Source organism: Bos taurus, chromosome 9 (genome assembly GCF_002263795.3).
Source record: "Bos taurus isolate L1 Dominette 01449 registration number 42190680 breed Hereford chromosome 9, ARS-UCD2.0, whole genome shotgun sequence".
Lineage (NCBI taxonomy): Eukaryota > Metazoa > Chordata > Mammalia > Artiodactyla > Bovidae > Bos > Bos taurus.
Window position 1 is genome coordinate 25,957,219 of NC_037336.1, and position 24,100 is coordinate 25,981,318.

The 24,100-nt window shown below is 45.6% G+C and overlaps 1 protein-coding gene, 1 long non-coding RNA gene and 1 other non-coding gene across 3 annotated transcripts in view; 2 read left to right on the forward strand and 1 right to left on the reverse strand.

Annotated features, from left to right (window-relative positions):
- The window catches only part of LOC132346208 (uncharacterized), a 40,217-nt gene extending 37,216 nt beyond the window's left edge, over positions 1–3,001 (reverse strand). Inside the window, exon 1 of the long non-coding RNA XR_009495977.1 lies at positions 2,756–3,001. This is a non-coding gene — a long non-coding RNA (uncharacterized lncRNA). The remainder of the gene's footprint in view (positions 1–2,755) is intronic.
- Positions 3,002–3,015: 14 nt separating this feature from the next.
- On the forward strand, positions 3,016–22,731 carry HDDC2 (HD domain containing 2). The gene is made up of 6 exons (NM_001075401.1): positions 3,016–3,129; positions 5,489–5,610; positions 7,316–7,418; positions 13,401–13,469; positions 17,492–17,630; positions 22,382–22,731. Exons 1-6 carry the CDS (start codon positions 3,043–3,045, stop codon positions 22,477–22,479), a joined length of 618 nt encoding a protein of 205 aa, NP_001068869.1. The 5' UTR covers positions 3,016–3,042; the 3' UTR covers positions 22,480–22,731.
- On the forward strand, positions 21,308–21,379 carry MIR2477 (microRNA mir-2477). The gene has a single exon (NR_030929.1). It is a non-coding gene; the product is annotated as a microRNA mir-2477 (primary transcript).
- Positions 22,732–24,100: the final 1,369 nt, after the last annotated feature.

A 24,100-nucleotide genomic window follows, 5' to 3' on the forward strand; every position in this document is an offset into this window, starting at 1 on the left:
AAAGGTCCGTTTTCATTCCAATTCCTAAGAAAGGGAATGCCAAAGAATGCTCAAACTACCACACGATTGTACTCATCTCACACGCTAGCAATGTAATGCTCAAAATTCTCCAAGCCAGGCTTCAATAATACGTGAACCGTGAACTTCCAGATGTTCAAGCTGGTTTTAGAAAAGGCAGAGGAACCAGAGATCAAACTGCCAACATCCACTGGATCATTGAAAAAGGAAGAGAGTTCCAGAAAAACATCTATTTCTGCTTTATTGACTATGCCAAAGCCTTTGACTGTGTGGATCACAATAAACTTGTGGAAAATTCTGAAAGAGATGGGAATACCAGACCACCTGACCTGCCTCTTAAGAAATCTGTATGCAGGGCAGGAAGCAACAGTTAGAACTGGACATGGAACAACAGACTGGTTCCAAATAGGAAAAGGAGTACCTCAAGGCTGTATATTATCACCCTGCTTATTTAACTTATATACAGAGTACATCATGAGAAAAGCTGGGCTGGAAGAAGCACAAGCTGGAATCAAGATTGCCAGGAGAAATATCAGTAACCTCAGATATGCAGATGATACCACCCTTATGGCAGAAAGTGAAGGAGAACTAAAGAGCCTCTTGATGAAAGTGAAAGAGGAGAGTGAAAAAGTTGGCTTAAAGCTCAACATTCAGAAAACTAAGATCATGGCATCTGGTCCCATCACTTCATGGCAAATAAATGGATAAACATTGGAAACAGTGGCAGACTTTTTTTCTTTTTTTGGCTCCCAAATCACTGCAGATGGTGACTGCAGCCAAGAAATAAAAAGACACTTACTCCTTGGAAGGAAAGTTATGACCAACCTAGACAGCATATTAAAAAGCTGAGACATTATTTTGCCAACAAAGGTTTGTCTAGTCAAGGCTATGGTTTTTCCTGTGGTCATGTATGGATGTGAGAGTTGGACTGTGAAGAAGGCTGAGCGCCGAAGAATTGATGCTTTTGAACTGTGGTATTGGAGAAGACTCTTGAGAGTCCCTTGGACTGCAAGGAGATCCAATCAGTCAATCCTAAAGGAAATCAGTCCTGAATGTTCATTGGAAGGACTGATGTTGAAACTGAAACTCCAACACTTTGGCCACCTGATGTGAAGAGCTGACTCATTTGAAAAGACCCTGATGCTGGGAGGGATTGGGGGCAGGAGGAAAAGGGGACAACAGAAGATGAGATGGTTGGATGGCATCACTGACTCAATGGATGCGAGTTTGAGTAAACTCCAGGAGTTGGTGATGGACAGGGAGGCCTGGTGTGCTGCAGTCTCAACTGAGAAACTGAACTGACTGACTGATAAGATATAACGCTGACTTCATTGATCACATTCTTTCCTTCTTGAAATATTTTCTTCATTTGGCCTTCAGGACACAACTATCTCTTAGTCTTCTATTTCACTGGCTACTTCATCCTGGCCTCTCAAACTCTAAATGTTGGTTTGCCTGAGACCTGAGGCTTCAGACATCCTTTCTTCTTCATCCACACTTCTCCACCACATAGTCTCATCCAGTTTCTTGGTTTTTCGAACCGTCCTATGTTGCTGACACAAAATTGTTACCTTTCTCCTGACCTTTAGATTTACATCTCTACTAAGATCTCTGATAGGTATCTCAACATGTCCTAAACTAAACTGCTGATTCCTACCCTTCCCACAACCTACTCTTACAGTTTTCTCCAGCTCAGTATATAGCAACTCCATCCTTTTGGTTGGTCAGGTAAAATTTGTGAAGTCACCCTTGATTCCTCTTTCTCTCAACCCCCATGTCCAATCTGTCACAAACCCTGTTAGTCATACCTTTAAATTATACCCCAAATTCCACATCTTACCATCTCCACTACTAGAATCCTGGATTAAGCCAAAATCATCTCCCCGAAGAATTACTTCAATAGATTCCTAACTGGTCTCTCTACTTCCTTCCTCCTTATAGAGTCTGTTTTCTATGCTACCCGCTCTCATGGAGTCCTTCAGTAGGCACATCACTAATGGCTCAGATGGTAAAGGATCTGCCTGCAAAGACCTGAGTTTGATCCCTGGGTCGGGAAGATCCCCTGGAGAAGGGAATGGCCACCCACTTCAGTATTCTTGCCTGGAGAATTCCATGGACACAGGAACCTGGGGGGCTACAGTCCATGGGGTCACAAAGAGTGGGATACGACTGAGTGACTAACAGTGCTGCTGCTGTTAAGTAGCTTCAGTCGTGTCCGACTCTGTGCGACCCCATAGACGGCAGCCCACCAGGCTCCCCCGTCCCTGGGATTCTCAAGTGCCTTTAAAACCTGGCACCCTTGGTTGTTGATAGAATTAAGACAGACGCTTGAGACAGGCCCTGAACAACTTTTCGGGGTAGGGGATTCTTTATCACTTGCGGTGTCAGGGAGATTGTGATTTCATCATGGGATTGTTCTCACTCCCTAGCCATTTATCCTCACCTCCAAGTCCTCTAGTTATGGCTAGCATCCAATCCTTCCAGTACTCCTGTCACTCCTAATTAATGTCCCCTTCCAACTCACTTTCCTTGTGCCCCCGTTAAAAATGTTTACAGATTGCTAGCTTGGAGGTAGAGTTTCTCTCTTCCTCCAGTCCAGAGGCAAGATTTTGGTGCATTATGACATAACCCTCCCTCCTCCACGCCGCTCTCTCTGCCCGTCCCCAGGGAACTGCAAGCCCTTCAAAAGTTTGATGGAGTGCAGTTGAGCAGAGTTTAGCAAATAACTAACGCATACCTAGATGCTCCAAGTACAGAGTCTCTGACGTGGGTGGTGCAATGCTCACCGGCTGCCACCGGGGCCAGAAGGGCGGAAGTCTGGATAGAAGGGTTGAGGGAACCGAGACAGAAACGTAAAGGGACGCAGAGGAGAAGAAGAGGGAGGGAGGAGCTTCAGGGACAAAGCTTCGGGGGAGGAGCTTCAGGGGGCGGAGCTTCGGGGGAGCTTCACGGGGAGGAGCTTCGGGGGCGGAGCTTCGAGCGGAGGCCCCGCGGCCGGGTAGGAGCTGTAGGATCCGCTGCCGCATGGCTTCGGCCTCACCCGTTGCGACCATGTCGGGCCGCGGGGCCCGGAACCTGCTGCAGTTCCTGCGGCTGGTGGGGCAGCTCAAGGTGAGCGGGCACCGGGAGGGCTGTCTGAGTTCGCGGCTGCGCGGAGAGAGGCCGGGGCCGTCCGCCGGGCAACCAGGCTTCCGGTCCCCGCCTGGCCTGAGGCCTGCCCCCTTCCTCGGTTCTCCGCGCCTCGTGGGGCCTGCAGAGGAAGCCCTTCCATAGGGATGCGGTCGTGCGTGAGGATCGCGGGCGGAGGAGGCAAGTGGTGGAGACGGCGTGGCGGGATTTCTGGGCCCCACCCCAGGCTGGGCAGAGTCCGAGCCGCACTGGACCCCAGTGTTGGCCTGGCGCTCGGAGGGGCCCGGCCCCGGCGGCCTTGCGAGAGATTTCTGAAGGGGAGCCGGCGCGGTGATGTGTGCATCTCCAGGCTCGAGTCTGCCCCGAGTACATAGGGTCACGACCCCACAACTGGGCTAGTGGGAAGAACAGAACCCATTGATCCTGCAGGGTTTGAGTGCCTAAAAAAAAAATTTTTTTTTAGGGAAGGGTTTTATGTAGGATACACTGAAGTTATATCCGAGGGGATCCTCCTTCCATCCCCCACCCCCATCCTGGCCACACCCAATAATGATCTTCTCCAAGCTCAAAGCAGGTGGTTTCGTGCACTGTTACTATAGTTTATAAACTTTAGACATGTGAAGTCCCAAGGAGAAAAGACAGTCTCTTAGGATCACAGGGTAGGACAGGCGGTAGTGTACAGGAATTAGAAATGCCTTACTTAACCCTTTCTGCTTCAGAATTTGGAAGTCTGTCACTTGTTCAAGTTCAGCGCTTTCCCTTTTATGTCTAAGGACTTGTGTATATTCTGTACATGCAAACATCAGTAACACTGTTGGACTTACAGGTTGTGTGTGTGTGTGTGTTACTCAGTTGTGTCTGACTCTTTGTGACCCCATGAATATATAGTTCGCCAGGCTCCTCTGTTTCCAGGCAAGAATACTGGAGTGGGTAGTCATGCCCTTCTCCAGGGATCTTCCCAACCAGGGATTGAACCCAAGTCTCCTGCATTGCCAACAGATTCTTTATCATGTAAGTCACCAGGGAAGCCCTTCTATGTTGTATATCTATGGCTTATTCTTCCCTCTCTCTTTCTCATTCTCTGACCTCACTCGTTCATTTGATCCAGATGTTTCTCCCTAAGTTGGTTAAACATTTTTTAATATGTACTGAAACTATGGCCCAGTGCTGTATTCTCTGGACTTCTCTTAAAGAGCATCAGTTCAGTTCAGTTCAGTTCAGTCGCTCAGTCGTGTCTGACTCTTTGCGACCCCACGAATCTCAGCACGCCAGGCCTCCCTGTCCATCACCAACTCCCGGAGTTCACTCAGACTCACGTCCATCGAGTCAGTGATGCCATCCAGCCATCTCATCCTCTGTCATCCCCTTTTCCTCCTGCCCCCAATTCCTCCCAGCATCAGAGTCTTTTCCAATGAGTCAGCTCTTCGCATGAGGTGGCCAAAGTACTGGAGTTTCAGCTTTAGCATCATTCCCAAAGAACACCCAGGACTGATCTCCTTTAGAATGGACTGGTTGGATCTCCTTGCAGTCCAAGGGACTCTCAAGAGTCTTCTCCAACACCACAGTTCAAAAGCATGAATTCTTCAGCACTCAGCTTTCTTCACAGACCAACTCTCACATCCATACATGACCATTGGAAAAACCATAGCCTTGACTAGACGGACCTTTGTTGGCAGAATAATGTCTCTGCTTTTGAATATGCTATCTAGGTTGGTCATAACTTTCCTTCCAAGGAGTAAGCGTCTTTTAATTTCATGGCTGCAATCACCATCTGCAGTGATTTGGGAGCCCCCAAAAATGAAGTCTGACACTGTTTCCACTGTTTGCCCATGAAGTGATGGGACCAGATGCCACCATGATCTTCGTTTTCTGAATGTTGAGCTTTAAGCCAACTTTTTCACTCTCCTCTTTCACTTTCATCAAGAGGCTTTTGAGTTCCTCTTCACTTTCTGCCATAAAGGTGGTGGCATCTGCATATCTGAGGTTATTGATGTTTCTCCTGGCAATCTTGATTCCAGCTTGTGCTTCTTCCAGCCCAGCGTTTCTCATGATGTACTCTGCATAGAAGTTAAACAAGCAGGGTGACAATATACAGCCTTGACGTACTCCTTCCCCTATTTGGAACCAGTCTATTGTTTCATGTCCAGTTCTGTTGCTTCCTGACCTGCATACAGGTTTCTCAAGAGGCAGGTCAGGTGGTCTGGTATTCCCATCTCTTTCAGAATTTTCCACAGTTTATCGTGATCCACACAGTCAAGGGCTTTGGCATAGGCAATAAAGCAGCATAGCAGATAGTTAAAATATGTATTCTTATAAATTTCTTTCTGTTCATTTTTATCAGAGAGTCCCACGGACTGGCTGGGTATACAGAAATGTCCAGAAGCCAGAGAGCGTATCAGATCACATGTACAGAATGGCAGTTATGGCTCTGGTGACCAAAGATGAACATCTTAACAAAGACCGGTAAGCTGTGAACTCTGGTGTCAGTTTGGGTCTGTGATCTTTGGGAATGCATGACTCTTCACGTATGAGGCCTGTGTCCAATTCTTCTAGGTTAGTTTATAGTCAAGAAAAATTATTTGAGGCAAACCATACAGATTCAGGATGTGGGCAGACCATACAGATTCAGCAACTGTGTGCTGCAGTTGTAAACTGCACTCTGGGTTTTCTCTTGGCAAGTGAAAGTGTCTGCCTTGGTCTCAAGGAAACATAAGTGTGATTTGATGATTTTCCCGGGCCTTGAAGGTAAGTGTTTTATGTCTAAAATTGGATCCAGACACTATGTATTTTATTTAGCCCCTTTTCTGAATAGCAGCACTCTTTTGTGAAGTGACTTTTTGTAGTGGTATGTGCAGGAAAGAGCTGAGAAAGAGATATCCTGTCCCCTTAAGTCATCCATCAAGTGTTGAAAATAATTTTTGAGCACAAGACAAAGTTTTCTAGCCAAACAGTATAAGGTAGTAAATAAAACCCAGATGAAGTACATAGGCCCAGAGTGGCTTCTATACAAAGCACAAAATAAGTCATATTAGAAAACTAATAGGAGAAATCACCTGTTCTTGGGTGATCTTACTGGAGGGGGCAGAGTCTGAGTTGACCTCTAAAGGGTTGATTCGGTATAGAAGTAGAAGACACAGCACAGAAAGAGAAGGGCATGGAGACCAAATCTCTGATGATAAGGAAGTAAAGGTATGTTTTGGAAATGATAAGTCAGTCCATCCATCTGAAGCAGAGGTTCATCTGGGAGTCTCAGGAGCCCTGTTACTCTGTAGATGGGGTAGAACTTAAGGAGATTTTTGGCACATAGTACAAGATGAACATGGTGTCGAATGGCGATGAACCTACGCATAGTCTGCAGTTAGAGCTAGATGAGGAAGCAGCTGCAGGCAGGGACACCTGGAGTCTTGTTCTGCCTTGCTGATGGCTGGGAACACGAAGTAGACTGGCCCTCTGGGGCATTTATCTCATAGCTGCCTTTGTTATTTTGATGACGATTATCCTGATCAGCAATCATTACCACTAACAATTACCAATCGTTACCACTAATAATTATAGTCATTTGTTGAATGATCAACATGTTCCAGGAACATAAAGTATCAAATTTAATTTTCATACCAAACTTAGGAAGTATTAGTACCCCTTTCTTATGGATAATAAAATGAAGGCTGCAAAACTTAGCATTTAAAGAAATTAAGTGACTTGGCAAAGGGCATGCAGCTAATAGATGTTAATTGCTGGATTCAAACTCAGATCTGTCCAGCTCTACCTATTTCTCTATAAAGGGCTTCACTTTGACATTTAACTAGTACATTTGGAAAATGATTTGTTTTAAGTGTTATATTGGTAAGTAAATGCTATAACCAGATCACCTTCTTCTGGCTTTTTAAAGTTATTAACCTTTTAAAGTGATATATGAGAGACCAGCTTTTTTTTTTTTTAATTCATGCTAACAGCTTCCCTTGCATTCTCATGTATTTGTGCTGAATATTAACTAGCAGTTTTGATTCAGATCTGTTGCAGGCTGGCAGAATATAATAACCCCTAGAAAATACTACATTAAAATCCTCTGTAAGGCTGGAGAAAAAAACTATATTATGTAACTTAAAGTAGTATAGAGAAGGAGTCTGTAGTGAGTATAATTCTGTGTGATTATTTCTTGCCTGGTCAGATGTGTACGCCTAGCCCTGGTTCATGATATGGCAGAATGCATCGTTGGGGACATAGCACCAGCAGATAACGTCCCCAGAGAAGAAAAACATAGGCGAGAAGAGGTCAGTGTTGACTGTTGATTCCACAAAAGAAAAACCCATTGCTGAAACAAAGGAAAACCAGAAAAGCCCGTTACTGAAATGCAGCTAAGTTCACTGACCCTATTGCAGTAAGAGAGAGTACCTCCTTGACAGAGTCTTAGTATCTTGGGAAGGAAGATCAGGGGAGGGTATTTATAGAGTTGTAGGGCCTGGGCCTGAGGATGTTTGGATGGATCTTACAAGAGCGGCTACTGTCTTACAAGGTGAGATTGCCCAGACTTTAAACATAAAGGCTTTGGGTTGGTAGGGCTGGTAAGGCAAGGTCTTAGCAAGGGTCTTCAAGAGCAAGCTGTTACTGCTTACTCTACTTTGGATTGGTTTACAATCTTACCTTCCAGAAGTAAGGATTTCGTGGAATAAGCAGTGAATTGGTTTTCTTGTTCTAAGTCTTAACACAGGGACAGGGCATTGTGTTGGTTTCATTTCTCACAGAGAGGCAGAAAGGGGATCTGAGCACAGGATACATGGTGTGGCTTTCATTCGAACCATGGAGATAGCTGGAACTTGAAGGCATTCTCCACGCCAGTTAAGCTCTTTGGAGAGAAGTTCTATAAAACCCAGGAATAATCATTATTATTATTAGTCTTTAGTAAGACAAGCCTGGTGGGCTACAGTCCATGGGTTTGCAAAAGAGTCAGGCACAAGTTACTGGCTAAACAAAAACAATAACAACAAATTTTAAATTAGTCCTTTATTTTGGTGGTTAAAAATTTTAAAAATTTGTATTAGTAAGAAATGACATCAATTAAACAGGATCTGCTGATTTGGAGTCTTAAAACCAGAGCCCAGGGACAAAAGGAAGACGTATTTGAAGCAGAGACTGGAAAATTCAGGAAGGTTTTTTTTTTTTTTTTTTTTTAGCTGAATGGACGGGTCCCAATTCAGGGACTGTTGCAAGCTGTAGGCCAGAGGGGTTGATCCTAAATGTCTTTAAGTCAACAGATCCTTCATCAAGATGGTTTAACAGGGAAGGTGGGCTTCAATAGCTGTTCTTGGGGGAAGGGTATGGCCAGAGCTCAGTAGCCAACAGCATTTTTTCCCCTTTTGAGGTAAGAAGATCCACAGGGAATCTCAATTCAGGAGTTCCAACACACCATAAATTATGGGAACAAGGGAGATAGGGAATGTGGTCATCCCACATGAGCATCAGGACAGTTTGTGAAAAGGGAGGAGCTAAGGAAACATTTCTCTGTAGGAGTCTAGACTGTGGTGAATAAAGAATTCCTGAGTTGATTGGTTGATAGAACAAGAAACCAGTTAGTTCAAGATAGTGAGTTGCAGGGACTCTCCTGGTAGCTCAGTGGTTAAGATGCCACACTCCCAAAGCAGGAAGCCTGGGTTTGATCCCTGGTCATGGAACTAGATCCCATGTGCTGCAATGAAGTTCCCATGTGCCGCAACTAAGATCAGGTGCAGCCAAATAAGTTAAAAAAAAAAAAAAAAAAGATACTGAGTTGCAGAAAGGAATTAGCCCCAAACCAGAGGATGCTGGGTGCTGACGTATGCCATAGAGGAAAAGACCCCTCAGTTATATAGCATGTTTCAGGATGTATGGTAGTTTCATACAAGGGTGAATTTAGATATTGTGGAGGAGAAATCACAGGCTGAAGAACCATAAGGTGATCAGAACCTTAAAGTGACCAGAGGAAGAAGACACTTCCCATGTGGGCACCCAAGCAGTGTGAGGTTCACTCCACCGAGGAGCGAATCAAAACCTTCTGAAGAAAGAACAGTTCAGTAGGAGGGATCTCCAACGCCTGGCAACAGAGTAAACCTACCTCTGTCCTGACAGAAGCTGAGTCCTGGCTAGTGGTGCCCCCTGGAGGGGCATCGAGAGGACTTGCCACCCAGAGAGTGCTTGATGCCATATCTGGGCAGTGATGAAAAGCCTTCCCGGCCTCATTAAACCTCCTGGCTGCTGCCCACCCCATCTGACTCACAGGAGAATAAATATCATCATCAGAAAGGACAGGCAAACATCTTTAAGAACCGCAAGTTCTTGGGCAAGAAATCAAAGGCTTGGGAAGCGCTGATCTTCATTGCTTCTTCCTCCACTCGTTAGGATTTGGGAACAGAGAGAAAGATGTGGGAGGTAAACAACTCCTTATGCAGATGGTGTTTAGGGATGAGGTTTGGATGTCTGAACCATGCCTTAAGATAATTAACTGAGGGTTTCTTGGCTCTTTGAGGTGAAACACACATACGGGACCAGGAAGTGTCATTTTCCCAGAAGCTAGTCCGCTGCATCCAGAGGGCTTTAAACCCAAGTAAGAGGGAAGGAAAATATTTGATAACCCTGGAAGGCTGATTGTCTCAGAGGAAAGTAGGTACTAAGATGAAAGGGAGCATGAGGGTGTAGAAGAGAAAATATAGAGGGTGGGGCAAAAGCAATGCTTGTAGGCTGACTCCCTTCCTAAACAGAATATAACTTTATGTTATAAACAGAGATGGTAAATGATGCCTCATAGGAATCATGGATGTGAGAGTTGGACTATCAAGAAAGCTGAGTGCCAAAGAATTGATGCTTTTGGACTGTGGTGTTGGAGAAGACTCTTGAGAGTCCCTTGGACTGCAAGGAGATCCAACCAGTCCGTCCTAAAGGAGATGAGTCCTGAGTGTTCATTGGAAGGATTGACGTTGAAGCTGAAACTCCAATACTTTGGCCACCTGATGTGAACTAACTCATTTGAAAAGACCCTGATGCTGGGAAAGATTGAGGGCAGGAGGAAAACGGGACGACAGAGGATGAGATGGTTGGATGGCATCACTGACTCAATGGACATGAATTTGAGTAAACTCCGGGAGTTGGTGATGGACAGGGAGGCCTGGCGTGCTGCAGTTCATGGGGTCACAAAGAGTCAGACGCAACTGAGCGACTGAACTGAAAGGACCAGTAAGAACTAGTGGAATGGAGCTTGAGGCTGGAATACAGCAATAATAGGTTATTATATTCTTCTGCAAAGGGAAAACTTACTAAGAGGACAGAGTCATGATATATATATATACACACATACCTGACAGTTAAAGTTGCTGAAGAACTAGAGGTTAAAAGGGGAAGAACCATTTATTATGGGGGTGAACATGGCAAGATAGAGAAAGTGAAACATACAGTGAGTACTTTATAGAGTCCTTACCCTGTTCCAGATAATAAGTACTTTATAGTGACTATTTCATCCTCACAGCAAACCCCTTCATTTTATAGATCAGAAAGACCAAGATGTATCTTGCTCAGGATTCAACAGCTAGTAAATGGCAAGCTGGGTTTCAAACCGCATCTCAGTCTGTAGTTTGTCATTAGCTTTTGCACTGTGCAGCGTCACCAGTGACGTGTGAGTGATGAATACTGCCTTCTGGGTGCTTAACGTTTCATTCAGCTCAGAACGTCAGGCAAATTCTTGACATGCTTTGCTAACAGGAAGAAGCTAGGGAAATTATCACTCTATGTCTATGTGTGAACAAGGCAAAACTCAGTTTAGAAGTGGGAGTGGCAGGGCTCACAATCAAGAAGGAAAAGTCTGGTATCATCAGACCCTTGTCCTGGACTTCAGTGAAGTCAGTTTCAGAGGATCATTTAAAAAGGGCCTGATTCTATGGCATAGGCTGCCGAACAAGGAATAACAGCTAAGAGGTCTCAAATGCAATCCTAATTGTATAATAACAAGTGGTGTCAGTGAGTTTAGATCCAGAAAAATCATTGCTCAGCTTCAGGAAGAAAGCAAAAACATATTTGTTATGTTTTGTTTTTTAAAGGACATTGTGATTTTAGTCAACAGGAAGCTTGTTAATAAGTCATATGTGATTTCCAAAAAGCCAACTCAGTCTTGAGCTGCATTTATAGAAACAGAGCATTTACCATGATGGACACTTTGGTTCCATTGTGTTTTGTCTGGGTCAGACCACCCATCAATCACTATATTCAGTGCTGGGTACATCACTTTAAAGAGAATAAAATAATTCCTTGTCAGAGCAGGACTTTTAAGTTTGTATTCGAAGAGTGTAGATTTTGATATATCTCTGTACATATATGTCATTCAGTTCATTCCTTTCAAACAAAAGCAGTGGGCAAACATTTCTATAATAGTGGAGAGAAAAGTGATCTATTTGTAGAGACATTTTTAATTTTTGAAAATGCAGAGTTTTTTCTCAAGTATTTTGCTGAGATTTATGGAAAAGAAACAAGGGAGAATTCAAGTACAAAATAACCAAAATTTCATACCACTAAGGATAGTATAATGCTACAAGCCATTCAAGACGGCAACGCTACTTACAAGAGCAGACCATTGACACTGGCCAGTATGGTTTGCTCTGGAAGTGGTTGCATTCTATAACTTATTTTTTCTCCCCATTATAAATAGTTATATATAAAATATTCACTTTTATTTTTATTGCTTTTTACCATTTCACCATTTGATTTTAGTAAGACCTTGCCCCTTTTGTATAAGCACTTTGCTAAAAGTGGTTCTTAAAACAGTATTCTTTTCAGGAAGCCTAAGCTCTGGCCAAATGAACTGGAGCTGATTAAGAGGTGGAAGATGACGATAGGAGGAGAGGGAAGGAGTTGGAAGCCATTTGAAAGTAGGTTGCAGACCTCATGCCCCCCAAATCGGATACTTGAGGATTTTGGAGCAACACAGAAATGAAGGAAGAGATGGAATAAGAGGGGCTCTTGGGACTTTGGAGATTAGAAATATGTACTGAGCACCTCCGTGCTCTCACTCTCTCATTTCAGCCTTTCTGTGCGTTTTGGCTCTCTGAACTCTACTCTGGGGCTTCTCGCCCTCCATCTCATCATGCAGCTGGTGCCTGGGTGGCTGGTTAGAGTTACATGGCCATCCCTTGGACCAATCACTGGCCACAGAGATTCTCGTCTTTTGGGTTACCGCCCACCTGATTGACATTGTGTTTTTGTGAGGGAGGAAGACAGGAGGGGTAGGGTTAGGCACAGTGGAGGAACTTGCAGGGACAATTTTCAGCTTGATATGAGACACTGGTACTTCCTACTAACGCTGCCTAAAGTCCACTTGAGCAGCCTCTTGGGGTGCTAGGTTCCCACCATGAGGCATGTGTGGGGGGAGGACACAGGTCCCCACTGATGGTGCTGAGGGGTTTGCTGCACGTGGATGGTTTCGCTCACTGCCCTTTAACATCTCTTTTCAGCCTGTGAGTCTGTGAGCTTAACAAAATGCTGTCTTGTAATTTCCTTTATGTTAGTGACAATAGCTTCCCATTTGTGTAGTGCTTTACATTTTGCAAATAAAAACATTAACAATAGAAAGTGAACATAATGGTATACCAAAAGTTTATTTGAGCTTCGTAATTCACTGATACTTTCCTGTTTTCCCCACAGTCAGATTTGGTTTGAACTGTAGTACTTACTGTTGAGGGCTTCCCCGGTGGCTCAGCAGTAAAGAATGTGCCTGCAATGCAGGAGACGAGGGTTTGATCCCTGAGTTGGGAAGATCCCCTGGAGGAGGGTATGGCATCCCCCTCCAGTATTCTTGACTAGAGAATCCCATGGACAGGGGAGCCTGGTGGGCCACAGTCCATCAGGTCGCAAAGAGTCTAATACAACTGAAGCGACTGAGCACGCATGCACTTACGGTTGAAATTGACATGCATTTGGGGACTCTCATCCACAAGATAGAAAACCTTTGGCCTCACTTCTGTTATTTCTGTAATCGTCTCTCATACCCTCATTGTCCTTGATTGTGTCTAGTGTGCTGCAGGCCACAACATAAGTACTCCTGAATAAATACATATAAATAAAGACACTTACTTATTTAACATACACAACTGCTCTCCTTGTTAGCCTAAATCTTCTCCAATATTCTGCTGCCCCTTTGGGAGTTATTTGGAAGAGTGTGAGTCCATTATTTGGCATTTGCAGATGAGTTGTTAACTAACAAATGTGAACATGATTAAAATAACGGTTTGATCTTTCAGGAAGCAATGAAGCAGCTAACCCAGCTCCTCCCAGAGGATCTCCAGAAGGAGCTCTATGAACTTTGGGAAGTAAGTATATACACTGGGTTGCTTTTTATCGTAACTGAATTTGTATGGCACGTCAGTGTTTTAGTTGCCTTAGAGTATCTTAACGTGCCGTGTCTAACTTACTTGCTTTCTGGATTGTCTGATTCTCACATCCCAGCTGTTATAGGTGTCTGTCAGGGCTAATAGAAATGATTCTTCCTTCCACGTTCCGCATTTCCCTTCTCACCATAATGCCTGGTACAAATACTGACTCAGAGCCCCTGGATTTCCTGATGCATTGCTCTCATCCTCCACTGTGCCAGCCTCACACCCACCCATCTCTGGTCCTTGAGAGACACGTGGGCTTTGGGGTCATTCAGAACTGGGTTCCCAACTCACTGCTTCCTGGCTCAGTGGCCTTGGGCTCATTCGCCTCCCTGAGTCAGCTGCGCATCTGTGAAACCCGTAAGGGTTGTTCAGGTTGCATGAGGTCAAGGGCAGATGTGCCGTGGAGCCCAGCACTGAACATGGACCCCGTCGGGCCTCAGTGCCTCCCTGGTGCTGCTGATAGCAGGCGGCTCTGGGGAAGGGGCATGCTAGTGCTCCTGTTGTCCCCCTCCTAGCGCTGACTTCCACGTGTGAAGGGAAAATAACACATCCTTGCCTCGGGCAGTTTCTCACTTCCCTCCAACCTCTTCCCCTGCCTTCCTTGCTTGAGCCCCTAGCCCTCCTTACTCTGGGGTAGCCCTGCCTCATTGCTCTGGAGGCCGGAAGTCCAGATCATGGTGTGGGCAGGGCCATGTTCCGATTCCCTCCTTGCCTCTCCCTGGCTTCTGGTGATGCCTTGTCCAGCTTTGGCAGCCCTGCCTCTGAACACATGGCTCCAGGCTCTGCTTCCGTAGCCAGCTGTTGTTTTCCCCGTGTCTGTGCATGCGTACTAAGGCACTTCAGTCAAGTCTGACTCTTTGCGACCCTATGTACTGTAGCCTGCCAGGCTCCTCTGTCCGTGGGAATTCTCCAGGTTTGAATACTGAAGTGGGTGGCCATGCCCTCCTCCAGGGGATCTTCCTGACCCAGGGATCGAACCTGCATTGCGTACATTACAGCCAGATTATTTATCACTGAGACACCAGGGAAGCTGCCTGTGCCGCCTCACCACCCCCAGCCCTGTGTCTGTATCTGGGCCCAATTCCCTCTTGTAAGAATGTTGATCATTAGATTAAGATCCGTCCTAATCCACTATGGCTCTTTCTTAATTTGATTACATCTGTAAAGACTGTTTGCAAATAAGATCACATTCATAGATTACAAGTAGATTTGAACTTTGTGGAAACACTGTAAACATAGAACAGCTGTCATATTACACATTTTAAAAATCATGTTCAATATTAACACGTTGGCTTTGGTATGAGATTTCCAGGGTTCGAATTAGTGGCTCCTCTGTTTACTAGCTGTGTGATCTTGGGCAACTTATGGTACCTCTCTGAATGTCATTTCCTCATCTACAGAATGGCACTAATAGTGTACCCGTATTACAGGGTTGTATGGCAATCAAATTAATTAGTATGGTAAGCAGTTGGAAAGCTTTCCTGGTGGCTCAGTGGTAAAGAATCCACCTGCCAATGCAGGAGACACCGGTTCCATCTCTGGGTCAGGAAGATAGCCTGGAGAAGGAAGTGACAACCCACTCCAGTATTCTTGCCTGAGAAGTCCCATGTACAGAGGAGTCTGGCAGGCTGCAGTCCATGGGGTTGCAAAAGAGTCAGACATGACTTAGCAACCAATGATGACCACACAGTTAGAATATTGCCTGACATATGTAGTATGTTTTTCTGTCTCCAGTCTGTGTGGTCTGGTTTTGATTTCAGAAAATAGGGTCATTCTGAATGCAAGGAACTTTGAATAGTGCTAGGTACATAGAAAATGGCAGTTGAATTGATTTCTGAAATGTAAATCACTGCTGTTCACCACTAACAACAGCTTTCGGCCCAAAGGGTCACGTCTAGTTAAAGCAATTATAATTTATCGTTTGCCACAGAAGCGTGAAATCACATTTCAGTAAGTCAAGAGAAAGCATTTTCACTTTTTCCTCGAAGTATCACAGAAGGATGTCCTCTCTACCACCTGAGTTTTCCTTTAAAGAAAGAGCCCTTCGAATCCTAAGGCAGATCAGGATCTGCTCCCCGCCACGTGCCCAATGCCTGGCACACACACCTACCTTTGAATTGTTTCCCAGCCTGCAGCTGAAGATCCAGCTGGGTTAAAAAGTACTCCTTCAAAAGGTCCCTGGAGAAGGAAATGGCAACCCACTCCAGTATTCTTGCTGGAGAATCCCATGGACAGAGGAGCCTGGCGGGCTACAGTCCATGGGGTCGCAAAGAGTCAGACACGACTTAGCGTGTAAGCACTTCGGAGGTCTCCTTGTTCTTTCCTCTGAAGTAAAAGGGTAGGATTTCGGTGGGGAGTTTGATGTGCAGCAATATGAGGGTCCTGGGTCCCAGAGGGAGAGGCACTAAGGTGGGAAAGCGTGACATGCAGAAGATTAACTTTATGTCTGCACTGTGGTCAGGGCCAGCCTTTCTCCAAGGGAGACAGGCAACCTTTGACCTTCTTTGCCTTTCCTCTCTCTCTTCCCTTTGGGTCCTCCATGTTGAAGACCTAGAAGTTGTATATCTTTCCTGCTTGAAGCCCTTCTGTTGCTCTGCGAACACCCACCAGAGCTGCATCTAATAAAAACCAAGAAACCATCAGTGATTCACAACACATCACCCTGGCTAGAGAAAGCATGGCAGATTCATTATCTAGGGTGGAATTAGAAACGAGAGCCTGACACAGAAATCAGCTGGGAATACTTTGGGCTTAACAGAAGAATGCTTCTCTGCAGTCTTAACTGGGGCATGTGGTTGTGTGACGCGTGTGCTCTAAGACGCCGACTGCCTGTAGCTTCTTGTTTCAGGCCTGCACTGAGGAGGGAGGGACCAGTGGGGCGAGGAAAGGTAAATACGCTGCTTCCTGCCCACTGCCTTCACTGCCTGCCTGCCACCAACACGTGCACATACACCCGGCAGAAAGAGTTCTCAGACCCTGGCTGTATCCTCAAGAGGGGTGTGATTAGCTCCTTTCTATTCTGAAAGCAAAGACAGAGCTTCCCAGTGTAGAGTGGAAACCAAAACTAAAGGAGAAAGCCAGAAACTCACTTCAAACGGAAAAGGAGACCTGACACTAACTGGAGAGGGAACTAACTGGAGAAGCATAGAATGAAATATTTGTTGTTGTTTCGTTGCTCAGTCGTGTCTGACTCTTTTGCAGCCCCATGGACTGTAGTCCACCAGGCTCCCCCGTCCGTGGGTTTCTCCAGGCAGGAATACTGCCGTGGGTTGCCATATCCTCCTGCAGAGGATTTTCCCAAACCCAAGGATCGAACCCACATCTCCATGTTTCCTGCGTAGCAGGCAGATTCTTTACCACCTAGCCATCGGGGAAGCCTCAAGATGAAATATTAACTTGAAATTAATACTCAGAATCTGGATTAAAGAATAATGATCTTGAAGACAAGTTACTAAACAGGAAGGAGAATGTTTGGAAGTACCCATGTTAACACATGAGACTTGGCAGGCATCAGGTGGACTAGATGGAATTGTGAGTGCCCGCATGGAACATGGGTGTTAAGCTGTGGAATTGTGTGTGAATAGTCTCTGTGATGGTCTTGTATACAGTGGAGAAATATGGCCAATGGAGAATGTGCTTTTAGCTGTAACTGATTCCGGGTACCAGGTGTTCCTGGCATAACCTACCACGTGGGCTTCCCAGGTGGCCCTAGTGGTGGAAAACCTGCCTGCTAGTGCAGAAGACGTAAGAGAGACGGCTTCAATCCCTGGGTTGGGAAGATCCCTTGGAAGAGGAAATGACAACCCACTCCAGTATTCTTGGCTGGGGAACTGCATGAACAGAGGAGCCTGGTGGGCTACAGTCCATGGGGTTGCAAAGAGTCAGACACGACGGAAGCGACTTAGCACCCACATCTGCAGCCCTAATCATGCTGCTTTAATTGTCCTTTTACTTAGGAATATGAGACCCAGTCTAGTGCAGAAGCTAAATTCGTGAAGCAGCTAGACCAATGTGAGATGATTCTTCAGGCATCTGAATATGAAGACCTTGAGAACAAGCCTGGGAGACTGCAGGACTTCTACGACTCCACAGCAGGTACGCAGCACTGATGTCAATAAGCATCATTTCAGTTTGGCTTAACTTACTCCTAGTGTAATGACTAATATTACCTTAGGGAAGTCCATGGTGGTTCAACCCTCCTCTGACCCTTTCATATGGAGCATCTGAAAAGAAAATGGTGGGATTCATGGTGTGAGGCTACCTAATGCAAGAGAGCCTTGCCGCCCTGGAGTCTGAGCACCAGATTCACATCATGCACACTGGCTGTGTGCTCCTAGGTGATCTCCTGACCTCTCTGTATCCTTCCTAAAAAATGGAAATCATAGTACCCTACAAGTAGGTTGGTTGGTTTTGAGATTTAAGAGAGATGATGAATGTCAAAGTGCATTATGTTAGTGCTTAGTAGATAGAAGGTCATGTAAGGTAGAGGTAGAGATTTAAAAAGAGAAAACTGCAGGCAGTGAAGTCATCATTGTCGCTGTAGCCCTACAGAGCACAGGCCTGAAGCTGCTTGGGTTTACCTCTTGGTTCTTCCACGTTCAGCTTAGGTAACCTCCAGTAGATTACTTCACCTAGTTCTGGGTCTTCGTTTCCTTATTCTTGGGGCTTCCTGTGTAGCTCAGTCGGTAAAAGCATCTGCCTGCAATGTGGGAGACCTGGATTCAATTCCTGGGTCAGAAAGATCCCAATGGCAACCCACTCCAGTATTCTTGAGGGGGGAATCCCATGGACAGAAGAGCCTGGCACGCTACAGTTCATGGGATTGCAAGAGTCGGACACGACTTAGCACTACCTTTCTTTTCTTCTTCCTCATTTTTAAATTGAGAATGATTATACAGTCTACTTTATAGGGTTGTTTGAGGATATATGTGAAGTGTTTAGAAGACTGCCTGGCAGTAAGCCTTGGCTGTCTTCATTTCGGCACAACTTCTGCAGCGAGGAGCCAGGGGCACTGACCACAGGTCTCCTGTTGCTCCCTGGAATAGAGCTCCAGCTCTCTTCCCTTGGAGTTCCCCAGGCTCAGCTGACCCTCCATCTCTCCTGAGAGAACTGTCAGAGATGGCCTTGCTGTGACCTCTCCCGACCCTTTTGTGGCCTCATCAAGTCCAGCAAAGTCCCAGCTCCAAAATAAGCTCCCAGATCTAATTTGCATTATAATGGGGTTGATTTGATTTTCCTACTGTTTGGGCTCACTTACCTCTGCCCTAGGCAAGGCCCTCATTGTTTCTGTATGGATGGCGGGTCAGTCAGTCAGTCAGTTCAGTCGCTCAGTCGTGTTCAGTCAGTTCAGTCGCTCAGTCGTGTCCGACTCTTTGCGACCCCATGAATCGCAGCACGCCAGGCTTCCCTGTCCATCACCAACTCCCAGAGTTCACTCAGACTCACGTCCATCGAGTCAGTGATGCCATCCAGCCATCTCATCCTCTGTCGTCCCCTTCTCCTCCTGCCCCCAATCCCTCCCAGCATCAGAGTCTTTTCCAATGAGTCAACTCTTCGCATGAGGTGGCCAAAGTACTGGAGTCTCAGCTTTAGCATCATTCCTTCCAAAGAAATCCCAGGGCTGATCTCCTTCAGAATGGACTGGTTGGACCTCCTTGCAGTCCAAGGGACTCTCCACCCGGTGAGTCTTCTCCAGCACCACAGTTCTAAAGCATCAATTCTTTGGTGCTCAGCCTTCTTCACAGTCCAACTCTCACATCCATACGTGACCACAGGAAAAACCATAGCCTTGACCAGACGAACCTTTGTTGGCAAAGTGATGTCTCTGTTTTTCAATATGCTAGTATCTAGGTTAGTCATAAATTTTCTTCCAAGGAGTAAGCGTCTTTTAATTTCATGGCTACAGTCACCATCTGCAGTGATTTTGGAGCCTAAAAAAATAAAGTCTGGTTATAACCACCGAATTTAATCTCCCAGGCTCAGGAGTTCACCCTGCACATCTCAGTGCTTTTCTCCTTTGTAGATCTTAAGTACCATCACATCTTTGCTTTATGGCTTTCCTCGTCCTTAAAAATAAAATCTTGATATATCAGAGAATGGCAACCCACTCCAGTATTCTTGCCTGGAAAATTCCATAAATAGAGAAGCCTGGTGGGCTACAGTCCATGGGGCCACAGAGAGTCAGATCAACTGAGCGACTGAGCACAAACAGCTCTGTAGTCTCCGTTCAACTCTCTGGTTTCCTTTCTCAATCCTCCCTATCACAACTAAATGTTCCTTCTTTTTGCTCAGTCTGTGCGTGGTCCAGAGCATGCCACCGTGATGTCACAGTCTGACTTGCATTCTCCATTATGATGTTCCTAGTTGGGTTTCTTCCCAAATCCCCATCTACTCACCCCACCCTATGGTAAGCAGTAGAGGGCCACGACCAGCTTTGTCTCCTCTGTCTTTGAAGTAAGTGATGCTCAAAATGTTTGACTTCAGTTAAATAGAATAACACTGGAAACCAGGAAGTCAGTCAACTATAACCCATGGGCCAAACTGCCCTGCTGGTTCTTTGTGTAAATAAAGTTTTATTGAAACAGCCACACTCTTTATGTGTTGTTTATGCTGCTTTTGTGCTACAGCCACAGAGTTGAGTAGTTGGCCACAAAGGCCAAATTGTTCACAAAGCCCATAATATTTACTACGTGACTCTTTACTCTAACCTGCCAACTGTGTTAGAAGCAATGATCAGGTTCCCAGATAGCATCTTTTTCCCAATAAGGTCATACTCATGTTTGTGTTGTGCTTTACACTGTTATCCTCAGATAGATTCACAATGAAATAAATAGAAAATGAAACATGAGAATACTGATAGAATCCAAAAATATGGGAGCTGGAAGGATCATCTAGTTTAAGCTCCACATGTTACCAAGGAAGAAACTTGAGCCTAGAAAGTGGGTGATGAGCCCACAGCCAAATTTGAGATTAAAACTCACTGCACTTTCTCCCGGAGAAGGCAATGGCACCCCACTCCAGTACTCTTGCTTGGAAAATCCCATGGACAGAGGAGCCTGGTGGACTGCAGTCCATGGGGTTTCTAAGAGTCGGACACGACTGAGCGACTTGCTTTTCACTTTTCATTTTCGTGCATTGGAGAAGGAAATGGCAACCCACTCCAGTGTTCTTGCCTGGAGAATCCCAGGGACGGGGGAGCCTGGTGGGCTTCCGTCTATGGGTCACACAGAGTCGGACACGACTGAAGCAACTTAGCAGCAGCAGCAGCACTTTCTCCTCTGATGTACTACTTCTAGTGAACAGTTAACAAAAACATGTAACCGATGTAAGAAATGATTTCTCACCATTTTGCTTGCCCCGGTTTGAACAGGGTGGTCGTAGTAGAAAACATAAGAAGAGATCAGATTCTGGATATATTTTGAGGGTAGATTCAACAGGATTTGTATGTGGCGGTGTCTGTAAGAGGAACCTGAGGGGTTTGGACTTGTCACTAGATTGGGCTTCCCTGGTGACTTAGTCAGTAAAGAATCCACCTGCAATGCAGGAGACCTGATTTCCATCCCTGGGTTGGAAAGATCCCCTGGAAGAGGGCATGGCAACCCACTCCAGTATCTTGCCTGGAGAATCCCACAGACAGAGGAGCCTGGCAGGATACAGTCCATTGGGTCACAAAGACACGAATGAGCAACCAAGCACACACACACACACTAGATGGGAAAGATGGGAGAAAATCAGGGGTCCCAGAAGCCAACGGGAGAAAGTTTCAGGAGGGCAGGAGTAGCCGTCAGATTGAGCAACGTGGTGCTGCTCGGTGGTGGAATGATGATAAGTCTGACGGCCAGCCTTTACACAGTGGGGCAGAGGGTGACCTGGAAACAACACGGAGCGTGGAGGACAGGCCCCGCCTTGGTGCTAAGAGCTGCGTAAGACAAAACAGCCAGCACTGGGGGAGCTACAGGGAAAGCTGCACCGCAGGGCCAGCCAGGTGTCAGGTAGGGCAAGAAAGTGAAAGGGACATTAAGCAAAGAGATGGTGCATAGGGAATAAATGGGATAGAGTTCACTGTGAAATGAACAGTAAGCAGCAAAAGGCACTGGCAAGAGAAGACCATCAGGGAAGAGACGGTGGGCTTAACACCGCCCCTGCCAGCGTCTGTCCACCTAAAATAGCTCAGAGCTCGGTTATTGCCCAGGGCAGAAGTCCAGGGAAAGCCAAGGGGCCGGGAAGACAGGGCAGACCAGCTGATTTCAGGGTAAATGTTTGCATTCTTGTTTGCAAGCGAGGGGACAGCCTGGACCCACTGGTCTTCCTGTTAGTCTTTTCATATGTAGGTGCTTGAAAGTGAAAGTGTTACTCAGTTGTGTCTGGTTCTTTGTGACCTCATGGACTGTAGCCCACCAGGCTCCTCTGTCCTTGGGATTCTCCAGGCAAGAATACTGGAATGGGTTGCCATTTCCTTCTCCAATGTAGGTGCTTGGTTCCCCACAACTGCAGATTCAAAATGGCCAGAGGCTGTTCTCAGATGTTCCCAGAGAGGGCCCCAACCTCCCCTAGTTTCCCTGGAGTTCCCAGTAAAAGTTGCTTGTTGCAGTTTTGCCCAGCTCTGCCTGAGCTGCAGTCCTTTTCCTAATTCTCATCTTTACTCTCCGTTGCATCTGGGGTGATGAAAAGTAAGTTCTGAGTGGTTGCCTCCAGCACCTCTCCAGGACCTGGGATTGTATCATCTGTGTTGGAGTGAAGTGTGGGTCAGATCACAGAACCGAGCCCCTGGGAAGCCCTAGGACCCAGCTGGAGAAATTGATGTATTCTCTTGTCCTTATTTCTTCCCCCATCTTCTTGCCTTGCAGGAAAATTCAGTCACCCTGAGATAGTCCAGCTCGTTTCTGAACTTGAGGCAGAAAGAAACGCTAACATAGCCGGCGCCGCCAGTGAGCCCTGCTCCTGAGATGTGCCCTCCGTTGCTGCACTCCTGTAGCAAGCATTTCAGTTTTCTGTCTCGTGGTATTGTGTTTTGCCACTGTTGATCTGTTGATTTTCCCAGATGTGTTTATTTTCAATTGCCTGGACTCCAGCAAAAAACGTGATACAGTTTGGATAATAAAAGAAGCTATAGAATGTGGTCAAGAAAATGTTAGGGATGGAGACTTGGAAGCTGAGGGGGAGGGGTTTGAACTAAATAAAATTTTTAAATCTTAAACTTTGGAATATTTATTGTTGATTCTAAATCATTGTATTCTGAGTTCATAACCTACACTCCTGAAGGCCAGATTCATTGAACAATAGAAAATTTAATTATGATTGCTTTTAAGAAAATTCTTCAGCTGGCTTAGTGATAAGGATCTAGGAAAAACAAATTATTATAATACATTCTCCCATCAATTGAAATGCTGCTTTATTCAAGTTCTGCAGCCCAATCTTTAATTCACTGTGACCTGTTTTAGGCCCCTGATCACAGACTTGAAAATCTGGTCATGGTTCCCTCCCTGCAATTCTTTTTGTCATCTGGGGATAGAAATCTGGGTGTGCAATTTTAAATGTTATATGTCTGCCTCTGCTTTTCCCCTGGCTGGTTTATATTTTTCAGGCCTTGATTATATTTATCACCAGACAAGAAATAAATCATAAGTTATTACTGGGTCATTGGACCTTATGGAGAGATCACGTCAGACCTGGCTTCTTCCCCTCATTTCCCTTTCACAGGATAAGATGCCTGCCTTTAAATGATGCACAGCCACTGAATGGTGAAGAAAGGATGGCTGTCTGTGCAGGCCAGCTCAAGAGTTTGGTGGAAGCATGATGCTTACCCCTTTAATTCAGATGTCAGTTTCCATTTGAAGAAGGCCTAAAAAGGCTGGCATGGTGAGAATTCTAGGCAGCGTTTCTTTGGAAACTCTGCAGTATCCATGGATACCCAGTCTGCCGGAAGCAAGGTGCCGTGATCTCTTCAGAGACAACACGTGTGTACATAGAGCCGATCTGCACTGCCAAGAGTTGTGCTGCTCTGCACTGAAATGCTGTTGCATCACAGCCACACTAAGTAAAAAGCAGTAAACGGTTGAAAGTCAACAAAGTCTGGTTATTACCGGAGATTGGATTAGCAGGCGAACAGAACCATATCAGTATTTTGGAGTTTTTTTTTTCCCTCCTGGCATGAAATCATGCACACAAAATAACCCCAGATAAAGTTCAGGTATTTAAAACCGGAAGATGTTCTGTAACCCTGGAGTTTTATTGGGATGTTTGCCTGCTGTAATTTTCATAAATCCACACAGAGACTTTGGAAGTTTTTACTGTGTCAGACTTAATACTGGTCACAATCATCTCAGTTTTTCATTTACCTGCCACGTGAGGGTCCACATTGACTCCTAAATCTTGCTTACTGGAATAATATATTTAAATACCAGGTTTGAAACAGTTGCTTTCCACATCACATTATCACCATCTCCCTGTTACCAAGTCCAGGCTCGCTCTCTTTGCCAAAAGATGGGCCAATAAATCTGAGACAAGGTGTTAAGGCAAGGAAGACGACTTTATTCGGAGAGCTGGCTAACCAAAAAGATGGCAAG

Excerpts from the sequence above, each read along its gene's own strand:
- HDDC2 (NM_001075401.1), top strand. The coding sequence starts at position 3,043 with ATGGCTTCGGCCTCACCCGTTGCGACCATGTCGGGCCGCGGGGCCCGG. Across the intron at positions 3,130-5,488 it reads GGCTGGTGGGGCAGCTCAAG|AGAGTCCCACGGACTGGCTG; the intron begins GTGAGCGGGCAC and ends CATTTTTATCAG. Across the intron at positions 5,611-7,315 it reads GAACATCTTAACAAAGACCG|ATGTGTACGCCTAGCCCTGG; the intron begins GTAAGCTGTGAA and ends TTGCCTGGTCAG.